The following is a 12,204-nucleotide window of genomic DNA, read 5'->3' as shown; positions in this document are numbered from 1 at the left end:
GAGACTTGATTCTCAAAAGAAAGGTCACGGTCAAAAACTACACAGAGGCTTCCATCTGCTGATGGGGCCGGGACTCCGCTGCAGGATCGGGATGGACTAAGGTGGACCGTCCATAGGGACCAGGTGTAGGACATTCGGAGACAAGACAGCAGCTGGTGCAGGTCGCTTTTCCTCGCAGCTTTTTAGCGGACTCCTGTGAAAAGAAACGGTTCGGTGGCTGAGTCCCTGTCACAGGTTTGACCTGTCACGGCCGCGTGCTTGATCAGTGCCTTTGATCAGGCTGAGTCGGGCACTTTGCTGGCGGTGAGATGTATTGTAGAGATAATTAATGCCCAGCGCTGATCTCCGCTTTAGGGAGACTCACCTATCGGTTTGGCCACTTTCCACTGGACGTGCTGCAGTGACATTCACAAAGGTTTGTGTCGGCCGTAAAAGAAGCAAACAGCACTGTGGCCGTTAGCAGCGGCCGTCTGGCAGGACCGGGCCCAGACGGCCGCCAGCTGTGTCGTTCATTTTCTTTACGCTCAGCTGGATGTGTCGGCAGCTCAATTATACCTCAGCTGGGAGGATGACTCACAGCCCTGCTGCTTTGAGAACTTTTATCACTTGACTTTTCTTCACTGCTGAATTTCTGTCTCTTTCTGCGGCGAGCTTAGACCTGCGCAGACACGCTCTGTACCGGCCCTGTTTGGGGCTTTTTGATCAGACTGCGGGACGTTTGGACATTTCAGCATTTTTACACTGTGATAGGCATAAGAGAGGCTCCATCATGGGTAGAAATACGGTGGCCGTGGTCCCTACATAATTAAGCTGCATTTCATAACTTGATACGATTTTGAGGCCAAAAGCGACGAAGTTCTCCCACTGTTACAAAGAGCGACTTCTACCTGGATACAGAATATTACGAACGACAACTCAAATAAGAATCCGGTAACACAAACACCTCTCACAGGGGGAGGCTGCCACTTGTTTCCATCCACCTGTTGTTTGACATTTGGCCGAGGTGGAAAAGATGCCGTAATCTCGGTGCATCTGTGTTTTAAATCTGCTTTGAATCTGCTTGTGAGGGGCAGTTGTGATGTGAGGGTGCGCTGAGGGCGGCCCTGCTGGCATTGCCTTTCTTTTTCAAACACTCGTGAACGCATCCGTCTTTCTGCCGCAGGGCTTCTCTCCTTTTAATGCCGTCACCTTTTCTCTCTCTCTGCTCCTCCTCTTTCTCCTTCTCCGTCCACTTTTTTTTTCGCAGAGCGTTTTATCCGGCAGTCAGACCGAGCCTTTGCACAGAAACGGCGGAGGGCTTCGCACGGATCGACTGTCGGCGCACACTGCGGCGAGATGGACACTTTTAATCAGTGTGTCCGTGACAGGTTGATGTTTGATTGGCTCTGACTGAGATTTGTCTGCTTTTGTTCCAAGTGAAAGGTTATTTACGCTCCTCTCACCATGAAAACTGTGTGTAATTGGCTTCCAATTAGTCGATGTGACCGGACACGTTACTTCATAACCAGACGTCTCTCCCCGCCCGTCTCTGTTTGGACATGAAGCGCCCGTGCGGCCCTCGGCTCGTTTCCTTAACGTTTCGTCTGAGCCACGCAGCAGGAGTTACCAAATCACAGACCGAGTTTACGTCAACATCAGCGAAAGAAAACAGTCTCCTGATAAACAGCAGCAGCGTCTCATGACTTCGGTCATTTCCGTCTCATTTGTGGCGCGTAAATTGTAAGGATGGGAAAATCATCCCATAAATCTAATCTTATATCCTATAAAGTCGATCTAAAATCGCAATAAATCTCCTCGGTAGGTGGTTACTTTGTCAGTTAATGTGTCCGATTTAAAAGTCTTAAAAAGGGAAAACTGGATTCTGACCAGAAAGAAGCAAGGAAATGAAATCCTCAGCAGCCGTCTCACTTTCCAGATGTTGTCAGCACCGCTCTGTCCTCACAGATCACAACACAGAATGGGCCTGAAAACGCCGCACTGACACAAACGATGCGTATTTTTCAGGATGAAAAAAAAACGCGTGTCGTCGCACCGCAGACCGGCATCGAGGGGAAATCTTTTTGCATGCGTGTCACATCCCAGCTACGACCTGGATCAGGAAATGCTTTCTGGGTAGTAGCGTTGGATGACGAGCCTTTACAGCTGGTAATTATGATATGATCATCTTTGGTTCTGCCTGCTCTCTGATGGGATCTCAGTGTGCACAGTGGGTAGGTAGAGCTTTTAGCATCGGCTTCTTTTCTTTCTTTTTTTTCTTAAACGAACTTGCACCTGGCTGATATTTGAGTACGACGCAGGTTGGACCACCTCCAGATGTGCCACAGCGCGGCCTCCGAGGGACTCTTCAGTGCAGTCGTGTGCTCACTTTGAGTGTGAGCGTGCAGGTGTCTGTCAGGTGTGACGCTCTCTGGTCCTCTCTGGATACACGGGCATGTTTTTGTTGCGGGGATTTCTTGGCTATCAAGTGCCTCTCTGGGGACTCTCCACGTCGACCCCTCTCAGAACTTTGATCTGAAACACCTGTGGTAGTTACAACAAATTTCAGACCCTGCGGCTGTTGGATTTTATCGAAAGTGAAAGTCTTAACTGAAATGGAAAGGTTTGCATCAGAGTTACGAGTTAGCTGCCTGCAAGCCAGTGTGCGGTCTTTAAAAACCAGTAACAAATGCTCTTCCCTGCCCTTGAGCCCTTAAAATGTCGCAGTGGTTACACCTATGTGAAGGGCTGGAAACTGTGGCATGGTCCTTTTTTATTATTCAACTGGTTGAAAATATCTTTCCTCTTACATGAGGAAAGATATTTTAATTCTCTGTCCCGTTACATTATGTCCACATGACGCCTTGATTCAATTAAACTCAAACTTAATTCCCTTTTTAAAAATGAACCGGACCGTAAACGCTGCGCAGCACCTGCCGTAAATCTGCCGTGCCGGGGCCGGTCTGATTCGCTGCAGGTGTACATTTCTCCGGCTCTCTTTGTGGCCAGCGTGCGCCCTTTATTGTTTTATTTCTGGGAAGTGGAGGTTGTTGATTAGAAGATCCCTGCAGCGTGGCTCACTGAGCTCCTTACAGCAACCACAACAGGCGTTTGTTTCCCTGCTGCCCCCAGACTGCAGCTCCATGCATTCTCTGATGGATTACCGCTGGCCTCTGACTGCTACGATCTCTCGAGGGCACATGATGTTTTGCCGTTTTAATGTTCTTTTATTTCCTTTTACATGAGAAGCAGGACTCGAAGCCTTTGCAGTGGCGTACGTGTAACATGAAGTCTCAAGAATAAATACGACACAAACCTGATGTTGACAGTTAGATGGCAGAGCTGAGACAGGGAAACAAGGGGAGAGGAGGGGTGTGGCGCGCATCAGAAGGGTCCCCGGCCTGAGTGGAACTCTGGACGTTGCAGTTATGCGGCATGCGCTCTGGGCATTCGGCTGCAAACTCTCAACATTTATATGCAAAAAAGATTCCGTGCAAATGCAGGTGCGGGGCTGAAACGAACCGGAAAACAAGAAAAACCCTGAGAGTGAATTTGAAAGAAACTTCACTGGCCTAAGACATATTTGAAAGAAGCAGGTGCCTTTTTTGAAAATGTTTCCGTCTGTAATCTCTTCATATTTTTCCCCCCTTTTTTTTTTTTTTTCTCCTCCATCTATCTGTTTTACAATCCTCCTGTTGAAAACATGTCTCAGTTAAGCCAAAGAATGGTGAACAAACTCCCACTATTGGAGTCCAGTGTTTCATCTGCAGGAAAGCGCCTCACTTTTTCCCTCTTAAGGGAAAACTAACATTTTATTTATAAAGTTAAACACATCTGTCACATCTGTTTTACTGCACCGACGGACTAAAGACAAATAAAACCCTATATTGTACGAGGATGTTTATCCACCGATGCTTCGGTCAGACCTCCTCTACTTACACTGAGTAAACTGACGGGGCTTCAGTTCTCGTATAAGGGGCCTTTGACTGGATAAACCTTAATAAACAAAGGATGTAAAGCATTCCAGCTAATATGCTGTCATTCGTAACAGATTTTGAACTGTTCTCTATGAGGGCCAGCAGTTACAACCATACAGTTGTAAAGCATCAGATTTTATGGGGAAACTCATCTTTTTGCCTCATGGTTTAATGCTTACATAAAATAATGTTTATAAAATATCTCTGTTCGGACGAGAAGCGTTCAGAGACTTTGCCTCTAATGACGGGTTTTTGTGTCTTTTTTCTTTTCTTTTTTTTCCCCCAGCAAAAACAGCATGTTGGTCTGTGTAGGCAGCGTTGTTCTTACTTCCTGCTGTTTTCAGACGCCAATCAATTTTCCACTGCTGCTCTAAATCACATTCATGGGACCAACAGTCCATCAAACAGAGATGAATTAGATAATGGACTGTGTGTGTGTGTGTGTGTGTGTGTGTGTGTGTGTTACTGGCCTGACATTGTGACTCAATGGCCATTTTATTACTTCTCCATTTTCCAGTCATTTCCTTCTCAGTCATTTTTCAGCTTTTTCTTTTTTTTCTTTTCTTTTTCCTTTTTTTTTTTTGAAGGAGAAAGATCTTCCTGATATAAAACATGATGAAAGAAGGACAGACCGCTTTCCACAAAACTAACTGGACCCATGTCTGCCAGTGTCAAGACTGACTGACTGCGGAGGGCATCACCACATGGAGATCTCCATATATATTTGTATGGGGGCTGTGGCTGCACTGCGTTCAGATTGTGCAGAACGCACGTGATGATAGAGAAACGGACCCCGCAGCTGCTACTCACCAGTGTAGCTGTAGAATAATAAGAAATATGATACGAAATGTTGCCGTTGTCCCTGTAAGTAGAAGCATTAATGAGGACGGTGGGGATCCAGGGTTTGTGGCGGGTTGGGAGATTGCATCTGCCGAAAACTACGACTTGTGGGCACTTGATGTCCCGTCTGCCCTCAGAGGCAGCAGGTGTCTGTGCTCTCTCTGCGGAGAGAGTTTGATTCATCTCCTCACCTCCACAGGCCTTCGTAGTGCAGCGGGTTAGTGGCTGCTCTGTGCACAAAGGAGGACGCCGGGAAAAAAACCCCTGGATTTACATTATAAAAGCCGCCAGGCAGCGGAAAAGCCAGTTTAAATTCTGTCGATTTTGGACAATCTAAAGTGAAAAAATGTGCTGTTTCACGTATTTTCTGTGCCATCGACTTGCTTTGGCCAGGATACTGAGGTAGAGAACCAGATCCATGTTCGTCCTATTTTTCATACCAGAAACACAATGGAACAATGCACCCACAAGCACTTGATCAGAAAGAGTCTGATGTGTAGGGTAAAAATTGAACCAACTTTTATCACCAGGAGACCTCCCCAGCCGATTGCTTACATGAGGGCTAAATAAATAAATCAGAAATTTCCAGAACAGAGATCTGAACACTGGATAAAGCAACCGAACCTGGTTGAGCCAAAGGTTTTTACAGAGGGCGCTTTGGATGTCTCTTTTTCATCGCTCCATAAATCAGAAAATACTGTCAGCAGCTGTAAAAAAAAACAAACAAAGCAAAACAATTTTCCCCATGTTTTTAGGAAATAAATGTCACATAAATCAGGCTATGAATGATATATGACCAAGGTCCTTCAGGACATAGACAGGAATAAAACTGGAAAGTTCGGTGTGCCACTGGAGTGGGGATTTCTGGCTCAGAGCATGAGAGAAAACAGCCTTTAAAGAAACGTATTGTAAAATTTCACACATTTTCAGTGGAAACCACTATTTATGATATTGCGGCCGACACAAAGGAAACGAGCGTGTTGGGATCCCATGAACGTTGTGCGGGGGGGAAGGAGCTTTACCACGACACGTGTGAGGACATGGTGCTTTTTAGGAAAAAGTCCACTGATGCAAATAGACACAGGGTAGAAAAAATAAACACCTACATGTGTATTTTGTGCTTTTTCCTTCCACTAGTCTGAAAGGAGACGAAATCTCCTAATTGACCAGTGCATGAAAAAACGTTGTCTCTGCCTGAGGTGTCGCGCCTTTAACAGATAAGATGATATTTTACTGTGTTTCCACTGTGTTTCAATCTTTCCTTCCCTTTTTTTTTTTTTTCTCTCCTTTCCTAGTAAGTCAATCGTCTTGTGACCCCTCAGGTTTATCTTGTAAGCCAACACACTGTACTTAGCAATTATTTCAATTAAAGAGCAGGATAAAACCCGAGTTACAGTGATAATCTCCTCCTCAGTAAAGCTAAAGAGCTTTAGAATAAAAGGGCTGGTAGGAAGACAAGAGGACGCAGCTGGTGTTATTGTGTTCTTTTGTTAAGCTTTAACCTTTCAAAACTGAGAAAATAAAATGTGTTGCATGACGGTGTGCGATTCAAGTCCAGCGGGTGAGAGCTGGCGGCCAGAAAATGTGAGGGATAAAGAGAAAGCCCACCTCTCACCTGTCTGTAAGTCCACCCGTGTCTGACCTTGCACATGCATGAAAACACACGTCAGCACTCGGCGGCGTCAGCCCGCACTGACTCGCCTTTGCGGTTTCCACAGAGGAGGCCGCCGTGACAGCGACGCCTCACGTCTACTACTGCCGCTCGCCCAACATGGAGGACTTCACCTGCTGGTGGCATCCGCTCGACAACCTGACAGACGGCGAGGAGGTCGCCTACGTCCTCACCTACTCCAAAAAGTACGTGCACCACACTCACAGGGATTGTTTTTCTTTCACTTCAACTTCAACTTTATCGTCTTAAGTAGGCTGCGCCATGTCCCTGTTCTGGAGCATTTGCTTTATTATGTGATTTTCACATGGAAATACTTTTCACCGCTGCGCATTTATTCTGACAGCTTAAGTGTTTGCGCTTTTACGCGCTAAACGAAGGGTGAATTTAAGCCGCACGTCAAGTGGCGTAGTGCGCTTACAGTCCGTAACAGTTCAGTTTGAAAACTCGGGTCTAAGGCTCCACGTTAAGAAAACTGCCCTGGACAGATGTTGGTAAGGGCAATTTGAAGATGAATGAGCAATGTATTGAACAGGTATTGAATAACACATCTCTGTATTATATTAGATTCCCACAGGAAATTCAAGAAATGTGTTATAATTCAAACCTACAGACATTGAGACTCTGTTTACCGTCTCACGCTGCTCTTGTTTTATACATCCCATGATCGTTTCACATTCAACCCTTTAAAATCCGACCCTTTGGCCTCCGTAGAACTGCTTCAGGTGTGTTTTGGTCTGTGCTGGGCTCGGTCTTCACACAACCTCGGGACTAATTCTGCACAGTTCGGAAGCTCTAACTCCTCCCGGTTCTATCTGTGTGAAGCATTTTAGGATCCTCGCGTCACTGCGACGGCTGCGACACAGAAAGGGTTCAGACTTGTGACTGTGGCTCCTGAGTGCTCTCCACACAAAAGGTCCAACTAGAGGCCGTATGACCGCTGGAGCGTTGACATCTCCCTCCACTGGAGCCAAGAGGCCCAAACTGGGAAAAACAGCCCCAGATCAACATTTTCCGGGTCATGTGACCTCTGCTTTTTAAATCCAGTTTGATTTTGTCGCGCTCCACTTCAGCGTGAAGCTTTTAACGCGTCGATATTTCGGAGCATCCCCAAAAAAAATCCCGAGTGCAGCCTCAACATGGCCTCATGCAGATGCCGGCCGGCCCACGTTCTTCGCGCACAGCGAAGAAACTGCTCCCGCTAGTCAGGACGGACTGGACTGCGCCTTTTGATCCGACAAGGCATCATCACCCGCGGCTCCGTGGATTGTGGCAGGGGTTTTTGTGTTTGCAACCACAGCTGTAAATCTAGAATTATGTGAGCAAAAGTGACAAAAACAGTGGGGAATAAATGAACGGTTTGAAAAACGAGTAACGTTTAAAGTGTGCAGGGTCACACGCATGACCTCAGCGTTGTTTCTCAGAGTTTGTGGGTTTTAACAAAGAGGAGTTCGGAGGCTGAACAACATATTTTTTACGCTAAGTATCTTTAGATTTGACTGTTTTGTTTGTTTCTTTTTTAAAAATAGGATGACAAAATGATAAATGAATTTAGTATTTGCCTTAGAATTTAGACCAAAATGTAAAATATTTGGATCAAATTTGATCAAAATGTAACTGCAGACACATGCGGGTAAATGAATCAATACAATGAGAAAATCTAAGCTGACATGGCTGCATTAACCTGCTATGGGGCCCCAGGGCAAGCTGGTCCCACATTTGCTGCGTGGTAATTTAACACATTCATTTGGGAATGTGCAACACGGGGGGCACAGACCTGAAGTCTTAAAACTAGGTTTTGACACCTAAACCCTCCGGTCAGACAGGCTCTCAGGGTAAAGTGATAAATGCAGGACCTGGTTCACGCTGTCCGTTACTATTGTGCTGTACTGGGGATATTTTCACGAATGTTAAATTAGATCAACACAAACCAGTTGACACAGAAAGCCTGCAGCTTTTTCCCTGGGCCAGTTGCCCATTTTAGTTGCTAATCCAGCCTTGGCATCGGTGTCAAGATTTTTCCGTAGACACGGTCCACACACAGACCAACAAAAACACATTCAGTTTATCCATCCATACGGCCTGTCAGCGAATTCACACGCTGTGAGGAGGTGGTGTTTCAATTTTATCTCACTTCATAAGAGTCAAAATAAGAAAAGTACAACAAATCTGAAGCATTTCAGCCACGGAGTCCCATTGGGGCTTAAAACCAACATTTTTCACACGTTAAAAGCATTGCAACAGCAGTTCTAGCTAATTCAGAATATTAAAGCTATTGTTGCCACCTAATAAAAAGAACAGGGTAATACAAAAGCCGCTTTTTCCTTTTTCTTTATTCAGGAAAGTAAAACTAAATTGAACATATTCTGTGTCATACTGTCGTAAATCCTTTAAATGAGACAAACAATACGTGTCAAAATCCAAAGGGTACAAATGAAAAATGGAGATAAAAATCACTTTTTTAAAAGGTTACATTGGCAATGCAAATTAACACGTTGAAATAAGGGAGGGGTGAGGGAGACTGGGCAAAGTCTTATATCCAAACTGGAAATATCTTCATAGGTTGTGGTTCATCAAAACATTTCTTTGCCTTTGACGTTCACAGTGAGGGGCCCAGACATGAATGTCCAGACTATGTGACTGCCGGTCCCAACAGCTGCCACTTCGACAGCAGCCACACGTCCATATGGAAGATCTACTGTATGAACGTGACCGCCATCACCACCCATAAGAACTACACCTCCCAGGAGCACTGCCTGGACGTGGCAGACATAGGTAAGGACGCCTGGGGATGGAAGTTTTTGCATGTTTATTTAGCAGTACGTCGCAAAAACGTTGCAAAATGAGACCAAGGAACATTCGATCAGTTTTTGGTGCGGACTTCTTCTAAAGTCAGGGATTTCATTTTCTTTTTTGTGACCAGTTATTTATTGGATTATCCACACAGCGGCCAAATATGCTGCACAGGCTCAACAGTAGCGATGTAAAAACGACAACTTGGAAAAATAAAATGTAGGAGAGGGGATGAAATGGAAAGGGCGGTGCAGATAACTGCAGTATCCAACAAATTCAGCAAGTCAGTGTTTCTGTATGTTAAAATCCGACCGAAACCAAAACTGTATAATGTATTTCTTAGCAGTAGTATACCCAGAAAAGGGCATCCTTGGCTGATCAAATGAATAAGTTCTGCATCAGCAAAAGTCAAAGCAGCGCAATCAAGCGTAGAATAAGTACTGTGAACACGTGAATGGGCTGGCTTCAACCCATCCTGCCCCTGGAGAGAGGATGCGTTTGCACGACGAGGATTTCAACCGCTTGCTTTGTGTTCGCAGGCAGTCGAATCCCCGTTAATGCGAACCAGCGGAGTCAATAGATGCTACTCGCGAAAAAATCGACTTCTCGTCGATCTGTATTTGTTTCGGCGCGTTAAAGACTCCACATTAGGGCTGAATGACGCGGTACAGCAAGATGTGTAATATTGAAATGTGAAATATTCACTGTGCTCCTTGGCGATAAAACTCCCTGAGCCGTATGGCATTTTAGAAAGTCAGAGTCGAATCTGAACACACACAGACGAAACGCGTATCGATGTGATTCGGTGGGTTCTGTTATCAAAACTGTTGCGAGTGAAGCTTCTGAAGATAGACTTACCGATTCGCTGTTTCAACACTCGCGCAGAGGATCGCATTCTGCTCTGTGAAGATCAAATCAGCCCGAGGTTCAGCACAATACATGACGCGGTGTTCTGGGTTCAGCGCACCCCTGGATGACTGAGACCGTGACGGAAGAAGCTGCGGAAAGCGAGCGGACATTTTGGACGATGAGCGATAATGTGGATTTGACCCTGATCGCCCATATGGTGAGCGACTGTAAAAGAAAGAGAAAAAGAAAGCACCCAAGGTCAACGTTCAGGAGTGACAGTGACATCCCGGAGCGTTAGCGTTACAGTGGGTTTGGGAATAAAGGGTCCTGAAATAAACATTGTGACATGTTCAAAATGGGTCAAAATAAATGAGCCCCGGGAGGCTACAAGAGTGAAGGTTTTCTCTGCCGCATGAACAACAGAGAAAGCGATCTCATTATAGCCTCCACGGCTTTGGTGAGAGATTTTGAACAGAATGTCTGGTGAAGTTCTCGATTGTTTACATGTGTGAATTAACAGTGATTCAACACGATAACAGAGAATATATTCAAAAGGAAAAATAAAAACTGCATTCTGGGTTTGGAAAAATGTTGAAATGCTGATTAAAAGACAAGAAAATCCTGAGCCTGAAGCTGGAGTTTCCCTCTTCAACCATCCCGGTAACATTTCACACCCCGGTGTGTGTGTGTGTGTGTGTGGGGTCCACAGTTCAGACCGAAGCTCCGGTCAACCTGACCTACGCACTGAGAGTCGCCGGCGGGGATGAAATGGGCCACAACGTTCTGCTGTCCTGGACGTACCCGGTGCCCTCAGACCTGAAGTACGGCTGGATCACGCTGGTGTACGAGCTGCAGTACAGACGCGTCACCGAGCCCGACAACTGGAAGGTACAGGAAGGAAGTCGTGTTCCTGGTAAAGTGCTCGCTGGGCGCGTCTAACCGGATGCGTGTGTTTGTTGTCGGCAGGTGAAACACCCTCTAAGCGAGCCCCACGTGGAGCTGCTCGGCCTCCCCGTCGGCGACTACGTGATCAGAGTCCGCTGCCGGTCACGGAACTACGGCCTGTGGAGCAAATGGAGCCCCGCGCTCTTAATGAGCATCCCCGGCAGGCCGCCGGCAGGTAGGCCGACACGGGGAAACATCCCAAAGTAGTTCTTGAAATATCAAGTCTCTATTCTCAAAATATTACGGCTTTTTTCATATGATTATAACTTTATTTCATGAAAAATTATGACCTTTTTTTCCATTTTCTAAATTGAAGCAATTTCTTTCCAAATATTTTGATATCATCGGCGAAACGTCAGACGTATTTTATTCTGGCAGTGGCCTTCGATACTCCTTTTACACTTTTATGTGGGGATTTTATCTTTTTGTTTGTTTTCCGGTCAAGTGTCCCAAGGCGATAAACTTTTGGACTCGGGGTTTTTCTTTTCACACTTAAACACACATAAATCGGGAAGCAAAGCCCGGCGAGGGGTGCGTTTTCGTCCAGTCAGGTGCGGGAGGGACGAGAAGTGTGCCAGTCATCTACCGCACAGCCCTGGTTAAACCTGAAAATGCCCACAGAGTCTTTCCAGATATGAATTAGAGAAGCTAAGCCGTTTCCCTTAGAGTCCCGGAGGTGTTTCTCACGCAAGCAGTCGTTGCTGATGTGGAGCTGGGGATTATTCTGCATATTCAGCAGGAGAAAAGCTGGCTAACACCTCAACAAAAAGCAGATAAAAGAATAAGAGGCATTTTCTTTTCAAGCTGCGGGGGAGGAAGGGGGAGGACAGGGGAGGGGCGGTGACTCTAATAAAACCTTCTCTGAGCAGGAAAAGTGCTGGTGCTGATCCTGGTGATGGGCGTCGGCGTCACGGCTCTGCTGGTTATCGCCTTCGGTGTTATTCCACAGAGCAAGAGGTAGGAGATACTGTGGCTGCTGTGTGTTGATTTAGCCAGTGGATGCAGGGGTTGTGTGTTTCAAGCCCCCTCTCTTTATGTTTCTTCACCTCAGGATAAAAGAGTACTTCCTGCCGCCAATTCCCAAGCCGCGGATCATCGGCATTGACCCACTGCTCCTGAAGGTAATGCTGGCCCCACACCGGAGGCTAATTGGGC

At 46.1% G+C, this 12,204-nt stretch overlaps 1 protein-coding gene across 1 annotated transcript in view; it reads left to right on the top strand.

Moving 5' to 3' along the window:
- The window catches only part of LOC120798363 (prolactin receptor-like), a 37,542-nt gene that overhangs the window by 18,386 nt on the left and 6,952 nt on the right, over positions 1–12,204 (top strand). The window contains exons 4-9 of the mRNA XM_040142613.1: positions 6,512–6,650; positions 9,068–9,237; positions 10,814–10,992; positions 11,071–11,224; positions 11,919–12,006; positions 12,101–12,170. Of these exons, the coding sequence (XP_039998547.1) occupies positions 6,512–6,650; positions 9,068–9,237; positions 10,814–10,992; positions 11,071–11,224; positions 11,919–12,006; positions 12,101–12,170 (800 nt within the window). The remainder of the gene's footprint in view (positions 1–6,511; positions 6,651–9,067; positions 9,238–10,813; positions 10,993–11,070; positions 11,225–11,918; positions 12,007–12,100; positions 12,171–12,204) is intronic.

This window comes from Xiphias gladius, chromosome 13 (assembly GCF_016859285.1).
Source record: "Xiphias gladius isolate SHS-SW01 ecotype Sanya breed wild chromosome 13, ASM1685928v1, whole genome shotgun sequence".
In the NCBI taxonomy this organism is placed as follows: Eukaryota; Metazoa; Chordata; class Actinopteri; order Istiophoriformes; family Xiphiidae; genus Xiphias; species Xiphias gladius.
The sequence above is the reverse complement of the archived record's forward strand: the minus strand, read 5'-3'. Positions and strand labels throughout refer to the sequence as shown.